The 25,611-nt window shown below is 44.0% G+C and overlaps 2 protein-coding genes across 3 annotated transcripts in view; both read right to left on the bottom strand.

Moving 5' to 3' along the window:
• The window catches only part of ADGRG7 (adhesion G protein-coupled receptor G7), a 29,353-nt gene extending 27,815 nt beyond the window's left edge, over positions 1–1,538 (bottom strand). Inside the window, 1 exon segment of the mRNA XM_063179604.1 lies at positions 1,470–1,538. Within this exon segment, the coding sequence (XP_063035674.1) occupies positions 1,470–1,538 (69 nt within the window).
• On the bottom strand, positions 937–25,534 carry TMEM45A (transmembrane protein 45A). 2 transcript variants are annotated; one of them, XM_063148102.1, is made up of 6 exons: positions 25,441–25,534; positions 11,809–12,018; positions 9,698–9,910; positions 8,395–8,579; positions 6,103–6,248; positions 937–4,257 (listed from the first exon to the last, which is right to left on the bottom strand). In XM_063148102.1, exons 2-6 carry the CDS (start codon positions 11,996–11,998, stop codon positions 4,164–4,166), a joined length of 828 nt encoding a protein of 275 aa, XP_063004172.1. In that variant the 5' UTR covers positions 11,999–12,018; positions 25,441–25,534; the 3' UTR covers positions 937–4,163. The 2 variants fall into 2 exon arrangements, with proteins under 2 accessions (XP_063004172.1, XP_063004171.1); XM_063148101.1 differs by lacking the exon at positions 25,441–25,534 and adding an exon at positions 24,999–25,130.
• Between the last annotated feature and the right edge of the window lie 77 nt (positions 25,535–25,611).

Below are 25,611 nucleotides of genomic sequence, written 5' to 3'. Positions count from 1 at the left end.
CCTTCTCCTCGAGAGGCAGAGGCTCATAACCACAGCACAGAGGCAAAACCATTTCTGCTCCAATTTTGTGCCTTTATTGTGCCCTTACATTGACCTCTGAGCTGCCTCTCTGGCAGAGTGTTTTGTCAGTAAATGGCAGAAGTCGATAGGGGAGAGATTCCTTTCTAAACTAAATTGCTGTAGTATTTATAATTACGGTTTTCATCTACTTTTCTAAACATATTTTCATTCTAAGAAACATATCAAACATAGAGATCCATGAACTGCAACAGTTACCTAGCAAAGAGGTAGAAATTAGTGTTCAAAAAAAGTCATCTGAGGACAAGTTATTCCTTATTTGACAGCTATTTTGAGCAAGCACATATTGCACCTAGAATAGATTTTTAAGGACAAATTTTCCAGCAGTTTTCCAGTTGTCTTTCTCCCTTTTAACAGATGTGCTTTTTGTTACTCAGTCCTTGAGTCAGGCTCCTTTCCACTACTGCACATGCTGAAGATCTTTTTGGATAAAAAACTGTTCTGTTTTCTTCCACCAACATTTGTACCAGCAACTCCCATCCCAGCTGCTGTTTGGAGGAACTGAAACATTTTGGGGAAGAGTACCTGATTAAGGTACTTGATCCACTGAAGTTTTTTAGTGCCTAAGTTTTAAGGATGAGTGAACCTGGAGGATTCAAATTCCTTGCTGTTGTATTTGCTCTTCGTTCATGCTATGTTTAGTTACAAGGGAAAAATAATTTAAATAATACATTTAAATCATTTAAATAGAACAAACATCTCAGTTTCTAATGACAAGGCAGTACTGACCTTTCTTGGATTAAAGTGCAACTTGTTCAAATGCCTGTATGTGTTATGACAGTAACCAGTTTATCCCATCCCATCCCATCCTGTCCCATAAATGTTTATATTTTTTCCCCTGAAAACATGACAGACATCTTACATGAATAAATCAATTTTATTTAAATAAAATTACAGCTGTATTTTGTCTAGTAAAAACTAACATATAGTTTTTCAAAGGCACCAATATTTAAAAATAATTTAAATTTTCTTGAGAGCAGCTTCCTTTTTCTGAGTGGTGTTTGTAAACTTGTTGGACTTCCCTTCCCTCATTCAACTCAGGCAACACCTGCTGCTTGTGAAATGATGAAGGTTGTACCTTTTTCATTGTGATAGATGCCCCACTGTTCCTGGGCATCTCTCTAGAACACAGGAGAATGGGTCAGGTGTTCCATGTAGCAAAACCTCACTCTGAAATAGGGTGTTCCTCTCCTTTGTGGCACCATACACTTGTCAGGCACAAACCCCACTATGACACTCACTTTCCATGTACTGCAAATATTAAAAATTAAATTCCACAAACTACTGTTTCTTTGGGACTTCAGGATCTGTTTTTCCTTGCATTTCTCCAAGCTTGATAATGCAATGCCACATTTCCTAATGTAAGGAGAGAGCCTTTTGCACAAACTTGCCCTACATTTCTGTGTCAGACTGCATCGGCCTCCAGTTTCATCTCCTTTGGAGGTGTCTTTGCTAAGCATGGTTGCATCAAAACCAGCAGACATGTGTTGGGCTTATTCACCCAGTTCTGTGATAATTCACAGGAGATTCACAGCAGGGACACAGAGGGAGGTGCAGGCCAAATCCTGCTCAGTTTTTCCCCAAAAAGACCCAGCTCTACAGCCACTGCTGGATAAGGACATAGCCAGAGTCCCCAGCTCCTCCCCAGGGGAGGAACAGTATCAGGCAGCCACTCTCTGTCCAATAAATTCAAGTACTGTCACTTTTTGCTTCTGTAAAAGCAGGGAATTGCTTTCAAAAGGAGATTTTCCTAAGCACCTTCCATGTGCACAGCTTGCCCATGAGGTTCACTTCATCAATTGGTTTTATTATTGTGAAAGACTTTTGTAATAATCCCCAAGTTCTCTTTGTTGCACAAACATCATCTCTCTGCCCAGCACTACAGAAGCTTTGTAGCTCAACCATTCTGACAGGAAAAAGGATCTGCCCTTTAAAAACAATCCCCACAATTTAGAGACAACTGTGATGTGGCAAAAAGAAGGTAAGATCCTAACAGGAATACATTTGGCAAATGTATCCCTGCTGCAATTAACAGGCAAGCTCCTCAGGGAAGCCCTGGATCTTCCTTCTCCAGAAAATCTGATTTTAATGGAGCCACAGTCATCAAACTCCAGTCTTAAATTTTCAGAGTGGAGTGAATAGAATCATTTCAGAGTTTGTAATAAGATCCCTGTAAAGCTGAGACACAGAGCTACAAATATACCATACCAATACCTATCTTACAAGAATGTCCTGGGCTTACTAAGGTTTGTGACAGGCTTTACTAAAGTTTGCCAAAATCTCCAAAAGCCCTCAGAGAAAGGCATTGGAAAAGGGCCAAGAATTGCTAAGAAAAGCAATCTTTGGCTAGCAACATGCAATTTCCTTCTTGACATTTGTAAATGTAGAAATATATGTGAGCCAACTACTCTTGCTTTTCAAAGATTCATCTGGATAATCTGACACCTGGTTACAGGTGTTACTTCACAATACTTGGCAAACACCCAAAATTATTTTGAAACTTAACAACTGAAGTCTTCTAAGAAGACATACAAAAGCTCAGACAGTTTATTGTGCTTTTCATCCTGCTTAGGTTATCTCTTTGGTTTAGAGATACAGCACCTTGATGTTTACATGGTATTAAATGTATTTATCAAGAAAAGCAGTGAAGAAATTTGCATTGTTCCTGCCTGTGAGAAGCAAAGTAGTTTCTGATGATCTCCTTCAGAATAAACACCACCACTGATTTTAGAAAGGCACTGACAAAGATGACAGACTAAAATACAGCATGAACAGCATGTGCAGCTTGTAAAGGTGCTCCATGAAAAGGGGGAGATAAAAGGTAGATCTTAAAAGTGAAATAAATATTTATGTTGTATTGAAGGTAAAGTAGTTTTAGAAAAAGACTGTAAGGATTTTTGGGGATCCTTTTGAGGTACAAACTATTTTATTAGCTAGCTTTTTTAAGCAATCCTCTTGCTGCCATTGCCCATGAACACTATGCTTTTCACTAAATCAGTTTGTATGGAGAAAATAAATGCAATCAAAAGTGGTGATTTTTTTTTAATTCCCTCACTTAGTTGGTAGCTGGTATGGAGCTACTAAAAGTCAACATCTGCCCTCCCACAGCTCACAATGCAGCAGTGCAGGCTGCCTGGTGGCTGAAGGGTGATACAGGGAAAGGGATGCAAAACCATCTCATCCTGCCCACAGAGCAGAATTACCCTCTCCTGACTCAGGTGGTGGCTCACATGTCTGCTGTGAATCCTGCAGAAAACCACCAAATTCCACCTGAGGAAAGGAAACAGCTTTGGGAAAGAAACTAGTTTTGCAGCCAGGTGCTGCCTGACTGGACACCCCTCAGCCTTTCTGGAAAAGAAATTGTTCCAGGCACTAAGGGAAGGCAGGGTCACTTCCACTGCCTTGGAAATTCCAAGGATAGCAAAGAGACAGGACTGGCTAGGCACAAGCACAAACAAAACAATGGGTTTTGATCACCATGCACATCTTTGGTCCTCCTGCCAGGTTTGGTGGTGTCTCTGCTCATTCTTCAGTGAACCACTCAATGAGTTTACAGTGAGAATTTCTTCCTGTTTAACATAAAGCCACAAGCAGAGACACAAAATTGTTACACAGAACAGCTGCAAGACTGTGGTTTCTTTATCTTGTTCTACTGTTATCCAGGTCTGCACAGTTATTTATCCACAGGTACTTGCAGGGCAACCAACACACATATTTAGACACCCTGATTATGGAAACTTCATGTCCAGCAGTGGCTGAAAAACATTTTGCTTATCTTTTAATAAGGCAAACACACAGACTTCACTGTGCCACCTCATCCACATCAAGTCTGTCTAATACTAGTCTGATTTTCTGTGAAGCATGTGATAAGCAATGTACTAGTGCAACCACCATGAATCAATATCAAGCTTACCCTTCACAAAAAAAACCAAAACCAACAACTGTGTAGATGTAGACATCATAGGGGATTGATATTTGCAAAGCAAGTCATAGTAAAGAACTAATAAGATGGCAAAAAAAAGTAGAAATGAGGTATCAATTAGCCTAATGGTTGGAGTGGGCAAACTGGTCAAGACCTGCTCATGCTAAATTTCTTCTTCTGACTCATGATCTCGTTCAGATGTTTTCAGTAAACCCATTTCCATGGACTGGGACTGCTTGACCTTCGAATGGACCGCCCTGGAAACAGCAACAACAAAAGATGTCAATAGTAACTCAAAGGCTCATCTGACCATTTTTTATATTGTAAAATCCTGCTTAACTCTGGTATCTCATCAGTTCTCAGGGTCTCTAGCTGGTCAGATTGACCCTGAGAAGAGTTAGAAAGTCTCTTTTCCCAGCCTGGCAGTCAAAGAATGAGTCAGAACTCTTCATTTCTCAGTCTCAAGGTTGTTTATTGTTCCTTATCCCTAAAATTCTTTCTCCTGTTCTGCTGAGGTCCGCCCAGCAAGACAGTCCGAGGCACTTTGCCTGCCCCCAGGGCGGTGTTATCTTTTTATACTAAAAGCTATGTGTACTACAATTACTTGCCAATACCTGTCACCTGAGTTAGACAATGAGCTTCTACTCTAAACCAATCTAAAAGTGCCAACATCACCCAGAACATGGAGGCCAAGAAGAAGAAGAAGAAAGGCAGGATACGCCCAGATTCCTCCATCTTGCCCCCTGAACCCCCATTCTAAAAACCCCAAAATCTACTTTTTCACCCCGTGATAAATTCACTATCATTCTACTTAAACTTTTGTGGCCTGTAATTCTTCAGATAAGGTTGGTAACTGTTTTTTCCTAGGGCTAAATCAAAGGTGCAGGGGTCTTGGGCTCTGTGCCAAGGTCTGTGAGCCCCTTGGGCAGGGGCTCGAGCCCTCCAGGGCAGCCAGAGGAATTTCCTGGGTTCCAACATTCAGTGAGTTAGGATGACTCATTCTGTCGTTAGGAAGTGCTGCCTTTACTGATCCATCCTGACTGTACAGCTTGCAAGCTCTTTTTCCTAAGGACATATCCCAGAGCACTCCAAACAAACCTCAGTGAACCCTCCAGAAGGTTCAGTGTCATGCAGGAGCTGTGCACTCTTGGGAAGGGACCACAAAGCTGTGAGAAAGAGCCTGGCCAAACCACCCTCAGAGGGGAACTCTGCCAGTGTGCCGTGTCCAACCTTCTCTGGGGCCTCATCTGATGCTGCAGCAGCCACTGGTCCCAGCATCAGAAGGGACCAGAGATTGCTGCCCCTTTCTCAAGAGCTGCCCCTCTTTACACAGCAAAGCAGTTACCCAGCCTCGAGTGCTGGTGCCTTTCAGACTGAGACACAAAAGGAACTGGCACCTCAGTGCAAATCAAGACTGGAAGAGCTATGTATTTAACAGGATTAAATAGGGCTATTAGGATGGTAGGGGTGAGAAGCATGTTTAGGACACTGCAGGAAAAGGCTTGGTAATGTCCTGTGGACAGAAGGTGATTGCATTCTGTGATCTGATGGCAGAGGTATTTTTACAGCCAAATTAACACTGCAGTTGGAATTTTGTCAGAATTAGCACTGGGCAGTGAGGAAAAGGGCAAACTTTAGATGTTAGGCAGTGAAAATGACCAGTGGAAAAAAAAATCAGGTTTGATCACAGGAAGTTTCTACCAGGAATTCTGTGTAATAATCTTCACAGTAAAGCCATGAAGCCTGCTCTCTAAGCCACTTAAAATTAGCAGAGATGAGCAGTTGGAGTCTGCAGGTAAAAAAATCTCCTACTTCTGACTTTATAGGCACTTACAAATGGGGAAGACTATTGGTGCTCATTTTATGTGAGATGTACATGTGCTATACTATCAGAGCTGCATTTATGGATGAATTTTTTCCCCTTTTTACTGAAGCAATTTCATGTGCTTTTCATTGATTACTAATAACTGTTTTTATTTTACCTTGCAAAACAATTACTTACTTCATAGAAGCCCTTTCATTTGTCAGGGAAACTTTTCTAAAATAAACCTACTAGACTAAATAGACAAATCACCAAAGTTTCAGTGTTTCAAGTAACTTACCAGCTGACAATTGTGTAATTCACTGCAAGTATAAGAAAAGCAAAAGCATAATGCCAGCAATAGCACATGGTCAGGAACATCATGTTAGTGTGATCTGTCTGATTCCACTCTGGGCTTCCATTTGGAGGATAAAGCACAAAGCCAATCTGTAATAAAATAAAAGAGATTGAGTACATGTAATTTGATGAGCATCCTGTGCCATATCGTGTTTTATGCTACCCATCACAAGGCAGACATTTAATTTTCTTATGGTGTTGCTTATTTCTGTGTTTACTATTAAAAACAATTTTGTAGTCAATCTCAAGTGTGATGGAACACTTTAAACAGCTCTGTGCAGAAATGACTTTGAAGATAAAGTGACAGTCCCAGAGACCCAGTGCTCTTGCCCAGAAAATTAAGGAGCCTGCCCAACATCCCAGCCCTGCAACCATCACAATTATGCACTGCAAGGAGAGGGGCTGGTGCTCAGCCCTGTGTGCTCTGAACTGAAATCTCCTCATGGATCAGAAAAGCTGCCTGGCCATTTGCACTGCCTCCCTTCTTCCCAGCACTGGCTGGGAATGCTTTACAGTGCTGGGAAGATGAATAATCTTCCCAGATGAATAATGAAGAAAAAATAAAGGGGAGCCACAATTCTATTTCTTCTGGGCCATCCAAGAGAAAGGTCAGAAATGGCATAAAAATGGAGCTTCCTCATGCATGACTGTAAGTTCACATGAAATACATAGCTGATTTTTTATTCAGAGCTGGGAAAGATCAGATTCATATTTGTGCATAAAATGGAAAAATGGTGAATCCTGTGGCTATGCAGGGTTTGCATTACAAACACCAACCCTCTGTACTGCTTAGTACTATTCAAAGTCCTCACTCAGCAGTTTAGCTGGGAATTTAGAAACTGGGAAGAGTAGAGGAAGAAGGAGGGGAGTGAATTTTGCATTTCCATGCAGAGAATTCAATGAATAAGGGTGTTGATGATGCAGAAAGAAAGTCCCTTAACCTTTTACAAATTTCCTGTGCTGCAGCCAGTGTGTGGTTTTCAGTCACACAGATGGTTGAAGTCTGATGAAGGTGTGAAAAAAGCCACACTTAAATTTCTTCTATCTTTAGTACTTCGATTTTTACTTTGAAACAAAACCCACATTGTCTCTAGAGCTAAAGAAATAGTCTGTTCTAAAATTAGATTAGGCAGAAAACAATGCATAAATGGTTGCATCTATTCCTCCTATGTAAAGTTTCTTAAATCACTGGCTGGAAGTTTGCAAACAAGAAAATAAAACAGAAATTGCTGCAGCATCACATTCTTGAGTTCACTTATAGAAAAATACAGCCAGTTCTGAGGTCTGTCTCCATGCCAGAGAAAGCATTTAAATATTTGATTTGGTGCTGAGTGTCCAGTTCTCCTAAGAAACAGCAAACATTTTTATTCATCTTGTCTGGCCAGCACAGAAAAAGGGAAGCCAGTCTAGACACGCCGGAAGGAAAAATCACTGGAGTGACCTCAATTCCCCACTATAAGATGAAACACCATCAGCACCAGTGCTCCTATTTCTGTTACAAACTCCTAGCAGCTCCTTAAATCTGTCTCTTGTTCTGACAGCAGAGAAAGGGTCACTGTCAAATATTTGTTATTGGATAGACTCACGAGTAAGTGAGGGCATGGAAGCTGCATTTTGAAGAGTCCTTTCAGGAGCCATATCCCTGAAATATCAAAGTGTTGGCTGTTCTTTTTTCTGCTCAGCTGCCAGAGCACTAGAAAAGCAGGAGGCTTTACATTACCTAGTCTCCTAATGAGAATCTATAATTTAAGTACCTTTTGGCAATGTCAATGAGGCCTTTGCCTCACCTGTCCTGGGTGTCTGGTCCAGCAGCTGACAGTAGAGACTCTCTTTGTAACGAACAACATCTATTTCCATGCTCTAAAATCACTGCCACTTGGCTGGCAAAATTGGAACAGGATGTTACAGGGATCAGAGAGCTCTGTAACATGGAGAACTCAAGGAAAACACTTAAGCTTCTTTATTGATTCAAATAAAAGGCACTTGAAGATAAAAGTACTTCTCATAGCCATTTTACAGAAGAAGCTTCTTCTTCTTCTTCTGTAAGATGGCTATGAGAAGTACTTTTATCTCTTTAAAGGATTTTTTTTTCTGCATCTCTTTAAAGTAACTTATTTTTTGTAAGTCTTTGGAGGTCTGTGTTTAAAAGGCTTATTGATAACCTGTGAAACATCTGCAAAGGGTTAATGACTAATTTTGGTGAGGAAGAAATTACAAAGGCAGAAAAGTCACCCACCTGCCAGAACCAGCTGCCCTGCAATATGCAGAGGCTTGTACGGAGCATCTCTAGCACGATACTGCCACGGAAAAACACTTCCAAAAATATGCAGGCAGCAGCTCCAAAGATAGCAAATAGCAGTAACTGATGAACATGGACATCCAGCATGGCTCTCCCATGAAGATGGTAGCAGAAGAGAAAACCTGGAATAAATTGTGATCAGTTTAAGATAATTTCCTCCCTTGCAATTTCCCTCCATCTGCTTTTAGAAAACAGTGAAATGTTTCTGGCATTTCTCTTTATGCCAGTATCACCTTCACTCACACTGGCTTTAGCTAACCAGTTGTGCACCATGTCAGTACCTGCAGCAAACACATGCCTGAGCTACTGAGCCCTTACCCAAAACAGGCTTTTGCTGCTATTTCCATAACATTTCTGTTGCTGTCTAAGCAGGTAGGAAAGCTAGGATACACCTCTACAATGCAGGATCATGACCTGGGCAGTGTAAGGAGGGCCAAGACTGATCTTTTTGTGATCTCCTTAAAGTGTTTCAGGGAGTGAAACAGGCAGCTCCCAGAGGGTCATTCTGCAAGGCTGATTTGAGATTCCCAGACTGTCCTGGATTGCCAAGCAAATTCTATCCTATTTACCATCTGTATGGCAGTTGTCTTCTGTTCATTGGGCAGTTTTCCTTATCTCTTCCACAACCACTCCTCCTCTGGATGGGGAGACATCTGCTGATAACAGGCTATTGAATGTCACTGCATGACTGAGAAGAACTACAGCATCCCATTGGGAGATGCTCCACCCAGAGGGAGGAGCCAAGCATTCCTACCCAGATATAATCTGGAGGTACTGGAACACCATCATGGCTTCTCCACTGGATTCCCAGAGGAGCAGCTGCCTCTTCCACTGGATCTTCAGAGGAAGACTACGCCCTTTTCTACAGGATCCCTGCTCCAACAGTGTCTGTCACTCCAGGACTGCAGCCACAATTCCAATTGGACTGCTACCAACACCCTGACCCACAGGGTGTCAGGTTGTGTTCTGACTCTGTCAGTGTTGCTTTAGTTTACTGCATTGTTTATTTTATCTTTTTATTTTCTTCCCTAATAAAAACTGCTATTCCTGCTCCCATATTTTTGCCAGAGAGCCCCTTAATTTAAAATTTATGGCAATTCAGAGGGAGGGGGTTTACATTTTCCATTTCAGGGAAGGCTCCTGCCTTCCTTAGCAGACACCTGTCTTTCCAAACCAAGACACAGACCAATGATCAATCCACAGGATTCATGCACATGCCTGCAGGGAGAGGTAAACTGACCTTCAATGAAGACTGCTATGGAAAGCATCATCCTGTCCATGGCTGCTGGCAGCGCGTTGGTGCCGTGAGCCACGATGTCCACCAGCCCTGAAATGCCATAGAAGAGGTACATGGTGGCATGCTGCCAGTTCATCAAGTGGTCCCAGTGCTTCTTCTCGTAGTTGTACAGCTTCAGATGAGGTCCATCAGGAACAAACTGCTCAGCCACCATCCCTGTGCATGAAACAAGAAGGAAAACCATTTGTTCTGGCGCTTAAGGTATAAACTGATGGCAAGTCTTTACCCAAACAGTAGAGGCAGCAGTACATCCCCATGCAGCATAATGCCAGTAAGTTTGGGGTTTTAGCATCGCATAATCTGGAGAGTGGAGGGCCAGGGGAAATCAGGCTTCAGCTCCACTCCTGGTGGAACTACTTTCATCTTGCAGTTTCCAGCAATGAAAATGGAAACAGCTTATTCTGTGATGCTTTTTCTTCTTTTAAACAATTGCTATTGTAGTAGTCCTCTGACCAAATTGTTCAGCTGCCTTTTCCAATGGTTCAAACATGAGCATAACACATGCTGAAGTCTCCAAAAGAAAGATTTACCATTTCAGTGCCCTGCCACATGCAGGATGACAGAGTTCAGACTCTTAATTCAAAGGGGATTTTTCCTCTAAAGCCATAAAAGGAAACCCCTCCACCGTGCAGAGTTATTAAAAGTCCCATGGGAATGTACAGGGAGTGAGAATTTGAATCACTGCCCCACTCTCTCCCTTACCTTGGCCCCTCAGTGTTTTGCTAACTAGCTGAGGTACTCCAGCAAGGGAAAACTGCTTTTAAATGCTTTATATGATCAATGAAGTTTGGGGAGGGTTTAAAAGTTGTTCTGCTTTTAAAACATAAAAGCTGATTACATTGTTTATAAAGCACAGACCAGCATCCTGCTGTAAAAACAGATATGCTGTAGAGCAAATGCAGTGTTGTTTCACCTTTATTTCCAGTTTTCCTAACATGGAAACAGCAGGTTTTACTCCTGATGCCTTTATGTCTGTCTTAGCCAAGCAGCTTTTCCATACTTTTGATTTGAATTGGAATTTCCATATGTTAAAATAAGAACTTGTGGTTTCAAAATGAAAATAAAACCAGTACATTAATGTTTTAGCTGCCAAACTACCTCTGGCCACAGACTGGTAGATTTGTAGGAAAGGTGTCCACAATCACGCCTCAAAATGAATGCTGTTATTTAGATTTTTATCATTTTCTAATGATAAAACTGTAGACACAACATCCCTTCAGTGCTGATATATCTTAACAGAGAGGAAGGAAAAGCAAGTACAAGACTTTGTCACAGCCTGCACCTTGATTAGAAATGAGGCAACTCTGGGCATCTAAAGAAGAGTAGACAAATAGAATCTAGGAGTGCAAAAATGCTTAAAATTTAGCTATTTTTCAACTTGACCTGCAGGTGCTGAGCTCCTCAGATCCCCTGTTTAGTTTACTCACCCTCTAAAGCCAAATCACTACCACACAGCCTGCCAGGATGTAAAAAACATTTTCAGCCAGCTACACAGCTCCCAAAACCATCCCAGTGGGTTTGCACCAGGCCTGGACACAACAGAAGGACAAACAGCTCCCCACACCCCATCACAACAGTCCTGCAGCAATAAGAGCTGGAGTTCAGTCTTTTTGTGTGAATATTTTCACTTTTGACTGAGATTAATCAAAAAATCATCTGCATCATTTACATATTTTATCAATAAATCAGTGGAGGCTTCCAACACCTGAGGTGGTTGAATTCAAAATAGAAAAGCAACACCTTCACTGTCTGGTGCTCCCAGTGTGCACATGGAGCCCCTTGCCTAAACATCTTGTCTCCCTCCCTGAACACTGAACAGTACATGAGCACTGAGATGGGGTCAGGAGCAGTCAAGTGGTCCAGAGGGGTCAGGAGACCTCACAAAAGCTCCAGGAAAGCACTATGGATGGAAACCCTGTTATGGCCACAGCTGTGTAATAACAGTGGTTAAAGGGCAAAAGAGCAGAACAAAAGGAGATTCATTTTGTCAGAGAACAAAATTTAAAGCAAAAAGTGTTAGAAGGTACAGCCTGCCTTTAATCCACCTCACTTACCAATGAGGGCAAAGACAGCTTTGATGATGCCCTCCACAAACTCCAGGCGCTGGAATCCTGCCCTGGAACCAAGGTAGCAAACGTTCTTGTTCTTTCTGCAGGCGTACTTCAGTGGGTACTTCACTGACCACCACAGGCCAAAAAGAAGGAAAAAGCTTCCAGGGAGGGCATGCCCTTTGAAATTGCCCATGGTTTTCTGCTAGGCAATACCTGAGGGAGAAACAGAGACTGGTTATGGGAATAGTGGGAGAATTCTGTGGGTTATCATATCTCCTTGCATAGATCAAACAGGTGTCACTGAACTGAGTACTCACAGTTAATTTAAAAATAAATTTGGGTACCTCTTCCCAGCCACTCTCCCCAGTTCCACAGCTTTGCAGAAGCAGCAGAGCAGCTGACCTGAAATGCAGAGCTGGCAGCCAGCAGGGTAGGAGAAGAAAAAGCCGTGGCACACTGTGTCTTGCTGTAGAAGTTGTGCTAGCAAAAGAGAGAACCTATATACTCACTATGTACCCATCAAATGGGTAAATATTCACTAGTAAATTGTATTTTTTTATTTCAATCCTTGTTGTCTTGTTATGACTTACTAACATGAAGTAATTCTCATTATTTTATGGGTGAATTATGCACCCACCACTAGATATATATTATCAAGTACATCAAGTGCACACAAAAGTGCACTTGATGTACTTGATAATATATATCTAGTGGTGGGTGCATAAAATGTGACAAGGTTACTACCTGGTCAGGATTATGTAGTAATTTAAAAGCAGTGCCATTCATAATCCTAGTAATTCTGGTCATCATCCCAAAATCTGGGGTAGTTGCCTTTGAGCCAGTGGCTTCTTCATTAAAATGACAGTTCTAACATTAAATTGCAATTTTTCTTTAAAATATTGTAAATTGAATTATTGTGCCTCATGCCCCAAAGGCACACTGAGTCTCTGCACAAGCAGCACTCAAGAATAACATCTTTAGAAGGACTGGCAGTCTGCACTTTCTGTTATTATTGTTGCTGACCTGAAAGTTCAATTGCCTCACTGCACTGGAGCTGTCTGGCTATGAATGGAACATGGAAGCTCTAGTATATTTTTCTTTTTCATGAGTATTTCCTATGGTCAGCCCTGCATAAGAAGTTTTAAAGTGCAGCTTCTGGGCCATGGAGCACTTTCAGGGTTCATGTAAGGCTGTCTAGTCTGTGTGAGCCCTCTCCTATTTCTGGAGGCTAAACTCCACTGAAAGCTTTAGAGTTTTTTTTAAGAAGAGAAACTTTTCCACATGCACAGGCCCTGGAGTTCTCCTAAGACTATCCCAACTGCATGAGGAAAGTGGCCTCTATAGCCACAAAGAAAAGAAAATATGACTGTTCATGCATAGCATGAGTCTGGCCTGATTTAAACAGGATGCAATCCTGCAGCCCCTGCCTGTCCCCTCCTCTTCCAGAGCCGAACTCTCCCACTCTAAGGGCTGCTGGGTGGGAGAGGTGAGCTTTAAAAGCTTTCCCTGGGTAATGAATAATGAATAAAGTCTTACCTAATTTCTAGGGAAGCACTGGGGAAGCACAAGAGCAGAGAAATGTGATGCTGGTTGCCCAAGCAAGACCATTCCTGGGTGTGCCCCTGCAGGTGTTGCAGAGTCTGGTGTGTGCATGTGGAAGTTGGGAAGGAGAGCGTGTGGAGATGGGAAGCATCCCCTGCCAGGCATGGGGCAGCCAAAGGGAGCACAAGGGACATGTTTGTAAAATACAGAGCTGTGTTTCATGTTGGGTACAAACAGGCAACGTGTGTGTTTGTGATTGTGAGATGTGTGGAGACCAACAATGGGAGAGCTGTGAATTCTAATAATAACTGAGGAAAGTAAAGCATAGAAAAAGGCTTTGAACGTATCTTTTGCTTGCAATTAACCCTGGTTGATTTAGGAGCATTTGAATTAAAGTGTTAAGGATGCTGCTTTTTGCTTGTAGTTAATCCATAAAGAGTACTGCAATAATAACCTTTTGAAGTATAATTTTAGAATATTGCTTGTATCCATGATACTATAGCTTTGGAATATATATAAAGGAAATATGCTTATCTCACACCTTAATAAAGCAGAGAAAAACAGCTTGAGAAAGGAAGATGAACATCAACTCAAGGATGAATTGTTTCGACCAAGGGAAGCTGGACATCACTGTTATGAGTTTTATAGTCCTTGCAATTAAAAGGTGGACCCACATCTGGGGAGCTGGACTTCATCCACCAGATGGGATTCATCTTTCTTCTTTTGGAAACCAGACCACCACCACGTGGGATACTCCTTTTGGGATACATCCTGAGAAAAACTAAATCACCATAGTGTATAGAACTGTGACGTAAAAAATGGGACTATAAACTGCTGATGAGTAAAAATTGGAAATAGAAACTGCTGAGAAAGCTTATGAGTACCCCTATAAATGCCTGTAAGCCTCAACTGTCGGTGTGCAGCTGGAGGGAAAACTTCCCCCACTGTACCCAGCTCTGTATTGCTCATACTTTACCATATTAATTAATAAATTGATTGTTGCTTGAATATTGGCCTAGTCAAGCTTCTTATTCATAACATGTTTATGGACAAAATATAAAGGACTCCCACTTGGGGTTCCTGCTGTGTGGGGAAGGCCTCCAGCAGCTAAGGGTCCAGGAGCTGGGAGAGCCTTTCTCTGCCTCCTCTGCCTCCCCACCACCCTTAAAGCTCTGCTGAGTTGCTGCCTGTGTGTTTTATTGCAGGTGGGGAAAGCACTGCTCACCCTGCAGCAGACCACAGCACAGTGGGGCTCTCACTGGTGAGGTTTGGGAAGCTCAGCCCCACAGGTGGGACCCAGCCCTTGCTGTCTCAGCCAAGAGGTTCTTTCTTCATTTTGGGACAACTTCAGTTCAAAGACTCTGACCTGCCTGCACATCCCTGCCAGTACTCACTGCACCGCTGTTTGCCTCAATAAAGGGCAGCACTAACAGCTTTAGACAGCGCTCTAAACTTTGCTTTAACCTTTAAAATACTTATTTTGCTATTCAAACCTTAATTTCTGAGGTTTTTTAACATGCTGGCCTGGAAGGTATTGCTGTCTTTTCAGTCACATTGGTCTTTTCCCTTCTTTGACTGAAAGGAAGAGGGGAGGAGAGGGGAGTGGCTTTTCCTCACCACATCTCACCTCACTGAGCACAGCTCATTGACAAGACTTTATTCATTATCATTATGATTCACCACAGGTACAAAGCAGTTCAAAAGGAACAATTTGCCCTGTGCTGCACATCAAAGCAAAACAATTGATTAGAAAGATAAATGAAACCTCTGAATAACCTTCCCTTAGGAGAGTACAGCTACAGTAGGAGTGAAATGAAGAATTGTGTTGAGATCATTTGTAGTAAAACTTCAAAAGCAATTCTTAATCTGTAAATTCACACCTGGGTTACCTAGATTTTTAAACACTGGAGGATTTTTCTGCACTAAATCTGAGCAAACTATCAAGAAACTTTGTTTTGAACAATTTTTTGCCTTTCAAAACAAGCAAAAAGAAGAAAAGACTGATACAGCAGCTGATGTTCCACATCCAGTGTGGATGTGGAACCAAATGGAACCAAAAAAATTACTTTTTTGCTAAAAGAAGTGCAATCACATATTATTAGCTTTAGAGGGTGTCAACTTCAGACTGAGTTCATCCAAAGGTGTTAGGGATTTTTTGTAGGATTTCTCTAGAAAGACACAGATCAGTTCTGATGGCCAGCTGTTGTGGCAAACCTTTGGTATGCTGCATCTCAACACAGCTGGTTTCAGAAAGGAGTTATACAACTTACCCTTTAAAGTTTTAGTGAACTTAAAAACATCATGACAGGGCTTGCCTTAAACTGAATAAACTTCCAATTCATGAGTTTTCTCTTTTCAGGCCTGAGAGCTCCTTCTGGTGAGTCTAGAAGTCACCTGCCAACACCCACTGTTTTGAAGTGACTGAGAAGTTTTGTCTGCAAATAAACTGGGGGATATTGCACAATTTGGGGGCTTAGCATGAAACTGAGGATATGATGAGGCTGAGCCCAGACTCCTCAGTAGGAAAGTCACTGTGGGGTCCGGAGATGCATCTGGGAGGTGGAAGGCAGAGAGGAGAACAATGGGAGGTGAAAGGAGAGGAGAACAATATGTCAATATGTTTCCATGAGGCACTTTGGCATTCCCCTGTGCAGCCTGGGACAAAACATCTGCCAGGTCTTCTGCACAGCTTGAGAGCCAGACAGTTTTGGAACAGCAGGTGCTATTTATTGGATAAAGGTGGCATCAGCGTGTTATGACAATGCTTGATGAATTTGAGGGCTTGTTTTTACAGAGCCTTATCAGTCTATATCTGCAATGTCAGACTGATGCTGCAGGATGTGCAATGCCAAGACCCTCTCTTTTACCCTCAGTGATTTCAGGGCCAAGGCTGTTGGCAGAGCCACAGCCACGTTCTCAGCAGCAAACATTCCTTGCTGCCCACAGCCCTCCCTAGAGTTCACCATCTTAGACTGGATATCAGGAGAAATTTCTGCACTGAAAGAACTATCAAGCTTCTGCCCAGGATCATCATTCCTGGAGGTATTTAAAAGGAATGGAGAGGTGGCTCCTGGGGCGTTGTTTAGTGGAGGACTTGGCAGTGCTGTGTTAATGGTTGGACTCAATAACCTGAAAGGTTCTTCTCCTACCTAAACAATTCTGTGATTCTGTGGTCTGCCAGAGCTGTAAGCAGAGTTTATCCACAGCCAGGTGACCTGCTTCACAACTTCGACTCTGTCCAAATCCTTCTCCTAACCCTGCCAGGCAAAGGTAGTGGTTCTGATGCCTACAAAAGACACACAGACATCAAAAGGCACACAGCTGGCATCACAGAATACAGAACCACTAGATTGGAAGAGACCTTCATGATCATCAAGTCCAACCCAGCCCTACCACCTTGACTAAACCACGGCATCAAGTGCCACATCCAGTCTTTTGTTTCACACATCCAGGGATGGTGACTCCACCACCTCCCTGGGGAAGACATTCCAGACTTTTATCACTCTTTCTGTAAGAAAGTTTTTCCTAATATCCAGCCTATTATCCAACCCTTGGCACAGTTTAAGACCGTGTCCTCTTATTCTGTCCATTGATGTCTGGAGAAAGAGACCAACCCCACCTGACTACAAACACCTTTCAGGAAGTTTTAGAGGGTGATAAGGTCACCCCTGAGTCTCCTTTTCTCCAGGCTGAACATCCCCAGCTCCTTCAATCGTTCCTCACAGGGTTTGTGTTCCCAGCCCCTCTCCAGCCTCGTTGCCTCCTCTGGACGCGCTCAAGTGTCTCAAGGTCCTTCCCAAACTGAGGGGCCAGGACTGGACACAGCACTCAAGGTGTGGCCTCACCACTGCCCAGGGCAGGGGCAGAATGACCTCCCTGCTCCTGCTGGCCACACTGCTCCTGACACAGGCCAGGAGCCCTTGGCCTTCTTGGCCACCTGGGCACACTGCTGGCTCATGTTCATGTCAGCCAGTGCCCCCAGGGCCCTTTCTGCCTGGGCACTGTCCAGCCACCCCCTATAACATTGCAGGGAGTTATTGTGGCCAAAATGCAGGACTTGACAGTTTCTCAGGGGAACTGGAGAAAAAGGTAATTAGGCATAATTATGGCAACAAACTCAATTGTTAAGGTAGTTTATAAATTTTAAGTACCAGCCAATGTTTCTGCAGCTGATTGGAATAAAGAACAAGAATAATTCACAGAATAATTTACAGGTACCCATGAATGTGAGATGCTTTTTTTTTAATGTGAGAACTCCAAACATAGTTTTTCTTGCCATAACCACAGAAAGCACAGCATGATTAAGGTTTTTCCAGTAATCAGAAAGCTGCACAAGCTGCACGGTATTGCAAAATAAGTTTTACATCCCCACTTTGCCAAACCAATATAGGCTGTTCACAGCTGCCAACAAATTCCCCATGTAGCCATAAAGCTTTGTGTACCTGGGCTGCTCATCCCTCTGTTAAGGCTTACTCTGCTTTTACTCCTTGGGGTCAGAAGGGAACATGGCATTCCACTGAAACAGGAGGCTTCCAAGTGAGCACCCAAGAAAAGGTGTGCATTTTTGTGGCTATTAAGAGCTGCCTTTTTAGCCTGAAAATTATCTCACACTATCAGAAGCATGAAAGGCAGGCAAGAAATGGACACAGATGGTTGATTTAAATATCCTCAGATGGTTTGGGGAGAGATGTTTTGTAATATTTACCAGTTTGATTTCTGATCTCCAGTTTTGTGGGGTCCAAGGCAAGACTTGCAAGTGCTGTGGAGAAACCCTACCTGCCACCTGGTTACTCAGAAGGCTTCTCCATTGCTTCTGGAAGAGCTAGGTTAGCTTCCCTTTGATCCCTTTTCCCTTTAAAGGACAGACAGAGGTTTAGGCAGCACAACCTCCATGGGCCAGGGACATGAGCAGGAGCTGAGCCAGAGCCTGCCCTGCAGCAGGCAGCTTCCCTTCCCTGCACATTCTCCTGCCACAGCACTATGCCCTGCAATTTCCTGTGTTTGTCAAGCCCTGGGGGATTCTACAGAGGACTGCAAACCAGAAATGTGGATTTCTTTTCCAGAAATGACACAAGCTATAAAGACACAAACTCACTCTGCTGCAATGCTTCCATTTCTGCTGCACAACCATATCACAACAAAGGTTAAGCTCAAAGGTTAAGCATCACCATTTTTTTCTTCCATATGCTAGGTTAGAAATGATGTGGAGTTTATAATATTTGATGGGAAATGTTTATTTATCCATAACAGCTGTGGGAATGGATTGTGATATTGGTGAGAATGATGTAGCCAGATAAGAGGAGGAAATAACAATTGTAGGCATTTTCTAATCAGTGCACAAGCTGTGATCATACAGCTTCTACAAAAAATGGAAACCAGCAAAGCTGAAATGCATATAAAACAAAGAAAATCACAGCCAAGTTTAATTCAGTACCAAAGTTTCCTACTTGCAGCTAAAGATCTATTCTTGAGGCAAGTGCCTTTTGTCCTGCAGCCCTTGTGCAAACACCACAGCCAGCCAGGCTGATTGAAAAACTGTCTGTTCCAAGTACAATGTTCACTAAACCCACTCCTGGTTTCATGTCATGACTGAAAGCATTTCAGAGATTACAGCTCCATGTTTCCAGATGAGATCACTGCTCTGGAGTTAAGGAAATGCTCAGCTGGCACCTACAGCTGCTTTAGAATTAGATGGAACTGTGTACTGTGTGTATGAATGAAAGCAGGACAAAGACTGAAATGCTGGAAACTGACAGGACAGCCTTGGTGGGTTTGGCTTAGGGGTGTGTGGGAGATAAAGATTTTCAGGTAATGAAAATAAAAAGAAATGTCATAAACACACATCTCCAAAGTGTGTAGGAGAAGAATTCAAGCTTTGAGAGAATCTTCAGGCCTAGATGAAAAGGAAAAATCCCAGAGGTAATGACCAGAAATCTGTCTGCTGGCCCTAGAAAGAAGGGACTCTGGGACACAACCTCCCACAGTGATGAGTTTGTGCCCACAACTTGTACCTCTCTACTCTTTTTCAGTGCCTCACATCTGTCAGAGATTCTTCCTCCCCAGATACTTGCCAGCCCTCGGAGTGCTCCTCACTGTGTTTCTTATCTCCCATGACCCTGCACTTTCTGGCTCTCTTTCCCTGTTCCCTGCACATCTGCTGGCTGTTTCTGCTCCCAGAGATGAGCAGGCTATCTCCAGGGGTTACTCGGGGACAACAAGTACTACATAACAATCTCATCATTGGCTCCTGATATCTGAGCAGCTGCTCCTCTGGGCATATGAAATTTTTCGTCCTCAGAACTGCCAAAACGAGCCTTTCTCTGAGCACCACAAGTTCAAAAAACTTACACACACAAAAAGTAAAGCCAGTAAGTGCATGGGACACACGAGAGTCATTTTTTCCTAGGAAAGATTCATAGTTCCTGTATTGGTCATAAAGCCTGGTGTTTCCTAGCACTGGCTGAAATGAAGGGTGAAATGTCAGGGAACTGCTGCAGGTACAGCAGTGCTGCCTCTGCTGGGACCAGGTGTGGCTCCAGCCACCACAGCCCCTTCCAGGCCCCACTGGGGTGCCCCTCCATGGGTCCCCCAGGCAGGGCAGCAGTTCCCTGCCCCACAGAGGGTCACTGCAGGCTGCTGCCCTCCAGCTGAGGGGCTGCAGCTCCTCCCAGCCTGGCAGGTTTTGGCTGTGTGTGGCAGAGTGCTGCCAGAGAGAGGGCATGAGGAGGGACATGCTGAGACATCCTGCTGCTCTTCACTAACAGCTGAGAGCATCTCCCCTGTCCTGGCCACCCAGAGCTGGGCTCAGCTGGAGCTCTTAGTGCTTCCCTGTTTTCACCCCAGTTGTGCTGGCTAGTGACATTCCTGTATGTACTCACTCTCCTTTTGAAGTCAATTCCTTTTATCACAGAACCACAAAATCATGAAATTACAGAATGGGTAATGCTGGAAGGGACTTCTGCAGGTCATCTAGTCCAACCCCCCTGCTAAAGGGGTTTATTTAGAGCAGGTTGCCCAGGATTGCATCCAGACAGGTCTTGAATATCTCCAGTGGGGGAGAATCCACAACCTCTCTGGACAACCTGTTCCAGTGCTCGGCCACCTGCACAGGAAGGAAGTTTTTCATCATGTTCAGGTGGAATTTCCTTTATTTCAGTTTGTGCCCATTGTCCCTTGTCCTGTCACCAGGCACCACTGATAAGATTCTGGCATCATCCTCTTGACACCAGCCCTTCGGATACCTGGATGTGGTTCCCTCTCAGCTGTCTCTTTTCTCCAGGCTGAACAGGCCCAGCTCCCTCAGCTGCTTCTCTGAACAGAGATGCTCCAGTCTCCTAATCTTCCTTGTAGCCTTCTGCTGGACCCTCTTCAGTAATTCTTTGTCTTCCTTGAACTCAGGAGCCCAGAACTGGACACAGCACCCCAGATGGGGCCTCACCAGGGCAGACTAGTGGGGGAGAATCACCCCTGTTCTTTAAAACAGCCCCAGTCACTTCAATGACCAACCTCTGCAGGACTCTAGCTGTTCCTGGAGTTCCGTGGTCCAGCACTAGGAAGATTTCTCCATGGCTTTGCCACAAAAGCCAGTTCTGTAGGGTGTAATCTCTGACTCCTCTTTGTCTTCCCAATTGTGTTCACTTACATGTTCTTTGCTTCCTAGGAGGAAAAAGGCTTCCTAGGCTAGGAAAATGTCAAGAGAACAAAAGTTTGGTGTATCAACTGATGATTTAGAGATCAGAGCCCTGCTCTGGACAGGAAATGAAATGAAATATGGATTGGTTTCTGTTGGCATCCTTTTCATAGGCCTCCTCCTACAGCATCTTGACAGTACAGTTGGGGTTTCAGTGGAATGGTCTCATAAAATAGCAAAGCTGACAGGACACTAGACTATGGAAAATATTTCTAATAAACACTAATGACCACTTGGACTGTGAAAGATCCTGCATTTGGCACCTACAAAGCTCTTTACAGACTCTTAGAAGTTACTGCAATTGTTATTTATGTCTCTAAACATTTAAAGACAAGAAGACACAACCCCAAAAAAGGGGGGAGTCTACTGAGAAAACTCAATGTTTGAGTGGTCTTTAATGAATATTTTCCACCAGCAAAGAATCCATATCTGAAAGAGAGTTCTGTGCTTAGAGGAGGACAGGTCACAGAATCACAGAATGAGTTAGCTTGGAGAGCACCTCTCACATCACTGAGTCCAGCCTTTGATCACCACCCTGCCAGCTACACCACAGGGCACTGACTGGCACAGCCAGCCTGTCCTCCAACACCTCCAGGGACAGGGACTCCACCACCTCCCTGGATGGTCCAATCTAATCACCTTTCTGTGAAGAAATTCTTCCTAATGTCCACCTGAAACCTCTCCTATGCCCTTTCATGCTGTCCCTACTTGCCTGAGAGAAGAGGCAGACCCACTCCTTTCTGCAGCCTTCTTCCAGGGAGTTGCAGAGGAGGTGTGAAGGCATCAAGGTGTGGAGTACAGGGCTTGCTGATCTCCATAAGTTATAATTCCTTGGTTGCAAGCCTTTCTCCCTTACAACAACTACTGGTGACAGTGCAGAAAAGGCATTAGAATTTCTCTCCATTATGTACAGGACCAGATATTGGGGTGACTGGAGCCTTTGAATGATAAACTGGATTACAAAGAAGACCCTGTTTTAAGGAATCACCAAACACTAATAATGGGAATATGGGAAGCAGAATTGTCATCTGTGCTGTGTGCATTAGTAAGCTTTCATCTTAAGCACAGTCTCAAGTTGACAAAAATGGGAAGGGAGCTCATAGCAACAAATGTGAGTTCATTATTAAGTCCTTGATGATTTTAATACGAAGGATTTGTTTTTCTTACTGAAAAACTACAAAGAGACTCAGCTTCCTAATGCACAGCTCATACCATACAGCTCATACTTGGGCAACAAGCAGGTGACACTTGTAAGAGCTGAACGTCTCAGGTCCCCTGCAGGGGAGAAGGCTGGAAACATAGAACACATGTCAGAATATTGGCTTCTGCTGTGACACTGTGCTTCATTTGCTGTCGCATCCCATAGAGAGCCAGCCACTTGCTCATGAATCTCTGCTTTCTGAAGCTATTCCTTTAAGTGTTCATAACCTTCTGATAAAGTTATAGAACAGTTTGTGTTGGAAGGAACCTTTCCACCAGTCTGGGCAACCAGTGCCAGTGTCTCACCATCCTCCTCACAAAAAATTTCTTTCTTATACCTAATCTAAGTAGACCCTCTTTTAGTTTAAAACCCCATTGTCCTATCAACAAGCCCTACTAAAAAGAGTCTCCATCTTCAGCCACCCCATTTGTCTTTGCAGTACAGTTAGGTAGTGTGAGCCCTCATTGCAAACAAAGTGATTAAAAATAAATGTTTAAATTTTATGGATTTGAAGATTGTAACCAATTCTATGAGTGCTTGGGGCTTACAGCATTCTGCTGTGGTAAGAAAAAAATATATTAAAATTTTCTTATCAGTAATTTCCACAAAGCTGTGCAACAGAGCAGGTGGGGTTTGCACCTAGAGCTTTGCCCTGACTAACCTGCCTTTGTACCTTGAAGTTTCCTCTGCAGTCTTGTCTGTCTGTCTCAGGCTACCTGATAATACTGCTTCTCCAAGGGGAGCCAAATGCACTGCCCCTACCAGCTATAGCCTGGGGGAGCACACTATCAACAGCAGAAAGCTGTGTGGATGGAAACCAGAAAGAGAAGAACTAATAAATAAATGGGAGTGTTGGCAAGGCAGTCTGAAACATTGCTGCTAGCTGGGGGAAATGGCTGGCTGGCTTTGCCCAGCTAGAAGAGACAGAATGCTTGAGAGGTGTAGTTCCATTTTACAGGACGACCTCAAACTCATTACATTGGGATCAGTTTGTGCTAACACAACATTAGCAGAGACTGAAGAGTCCTCCATGATACAGCAGCAGCAGCTTCAGCTCCTGCAACCCCTCCAACAACACAATTAACAGAGAAAGCAAACCCAGCAAGATCCTCTTCCAAAATCTGGCATTACAGATGCTACACAATTTGCCTTAGAAATGTCTCAAGTGCAAGGTGATTTGGAGCAGGAGTTTTAGGAGTGTTTCTCAGATAGCATTAAAGTGTTACAGCAGGCCCTGATTAAGGCATAAATTGATAAAAGGGACTTAAGTCTCCTTTTTACCTTCTGGAGCCAAAAGCAGCACCAGGACCCAAGGTCTGGATAGAGCTGCCCCTGCAGAGAGTCACTCTTCTGAAAGCAAAGGTATTTCAAAACCAATGTCAAAGTATTTGTAATTCCCTGGTTTAGGAGCTCGTCTTGGAAGAGACAGTCAAAATTACTCCTGCTGCCAGCTGCAAGTGAGCACGAGTGTGTTTGGTCACGTGTCAGAAAAAGGAGCCAGTTGACAGGAGTTCCAGCACTGAGAGGTCTTGGTTCATGCACCTCCTCAGGCTGGAACAAGGAGCCCATTTTTGCCCTGCTGCACTGGCCATCTGCAGCTCGGGCTCAAATGATCTTTACACCAGATTTGTGTGCAGAAACAGAGTAAACAGAAGTTTGCCTAAACACAGGCATAATTATTCCAGCCACTCAAGGTTCTTTTGAGTTTTCTTCCCCAGCAGTTATTTCTACCCACAGTTTCCATAACTTTGGAGAGAAATCTGTTTGGTTTGCCCAGCTTCATTTGTAAAGAGAAAAATACAGGAAAAGCCACACAAGCAACCCTGAAAAGCAGCAAAAGACATCTGAGCAAACTTCTGAAAGGTAACTCCAGTCAGTGATGAATTTGCGTCTAAAATGGATATTGGAAACATTCCTTTTACAAAGTACTTGCAGTGTTCTGGACTACAACTTGTGCCATAATTTAGAGTTCCACAGAAACAGCAATATATAAGGTGATGCAAACAAAGTTATACGTAGAGGAGAAATCACAAGTCCTAAGTATGCAAATGCATGGTAATAATCAAACACTTGGTTTAAAAAGTAAAAAGCAGAAATACTTTGGTCTTAAGTACTTCAGTTCCCAAACTCTTCAGAAAGCCCTTAATCAAAAAGATAATATTTCTTTTATACCATGTCAAGTACTAAGTGTTATTACAGTAAAATATGATTTATTGATGGAAAAGTTGAAACAATATGGAACACATCCAGGGATGGAAAGTGTTTTTCTGAGGGTTATTCCGTTTCGAAATAAAATAAAGAGGCTGAGATAATTTTAGGGTTTCTCTCATAGAGTAGGAAGTACGTTTAAATTCTTTTAATTTTGCCTGGAAATTCAAGTTTGGATCTACATCTCCACTTAATGCATCCAGGAGGGAGGGAGAGGGGGAAAAAAAATCACGTAGTAAACTTAGAACTGAGACGAACACTTAATCTCGCCTTTGTTAAACCATCCAGAACCTGGGCTGCAGCCCCCTGCCCATGGGGCAGAACGCCCCGGCCGCTGCAGGGGCCGCGCTCGCATTTCGCCGCCGGCAGCCTGGTGAAGCCATTGCTCATTTACCGTCCCGTCCGCGCTGCTCGCCTCACAAGTGCCCCCGAGGAGCGAGCGGAGGCGAACATGGAGTATTTGTCCTTTCCCCGGGCAAGATCCGACATCCCCCGCCCTGCCCCGTCCTGCCGTCACCCCGGCCGGGATCGGGGCCGCCGGGCTGCCCTTACCTGCGCCGCGCCCTCCCGCGCAGCCCCTTCTCCGCCTTCCTTCTTTCCTTCCTTCCTTGCCCCTCCCGGGGGTCTCGCTGCCGGTCCGGGCAGTGCCGGGGCAGGACCCTCCGGCTGCGGGCCCGGGATGCGCCGCGGCCGCTCCAGATGTTGGCGCCGCGGCCGCTCCAGATGTTCCCCCGGCGGCCCCGCGGGGGGCGGGCGCTCTGCTCCCCGCCCGGCCGGGAAGGAGCCGGGGCAGAGCCAGAGGAAAGGGGCGAGGGGAAAGCGAGGGGAAAGCGAGGATTCCGGGGGATCCGGCGCTGCCCGCCCTCTGTCCTGCCCCGCTTTCCAGGAAAAGCGGCCGGGAGCGGGCAGGGCTGGCGGCCGGGGACAGCGGCTCCCAATAGCCCGGCAGGAGAGGAAAAATAGAAAAAGTAGAGAGTCTCTCAGACGTACAAACCTTCCTTTGATCGCTGCATATAACAGAGGCCTTTTTTTTTTCATTTACACACACACACCGACAGCCGTGCCTTTCTCCACGAAAATGCGCACCCGTGGCTGTAATTCCTGTAATTTAGCAGGAATTTATGGTTACAGCCCTGAATCCAAAAGAAGAATGTCTAAAAATAAA

This window comes from Melospiza melodia, chromosome 2 (assembly GCF_035770615.1).
Source record: "Melospiza melodia melodia isolate bMelMel2 chromosome 2, bMelMel2.pri, whole genome shotgun sequence".
NCBI lineage: Eukaryota > Metazoa > Chordata > Aves > Passeriformes > Passerellidae > Melospiza > Melospiza melodia.
The sequence above is the reverse complement of the archived record's forward strand: the minus strand, read 5'-3'. Positions and strand labels throughout refer to the sequence as shown.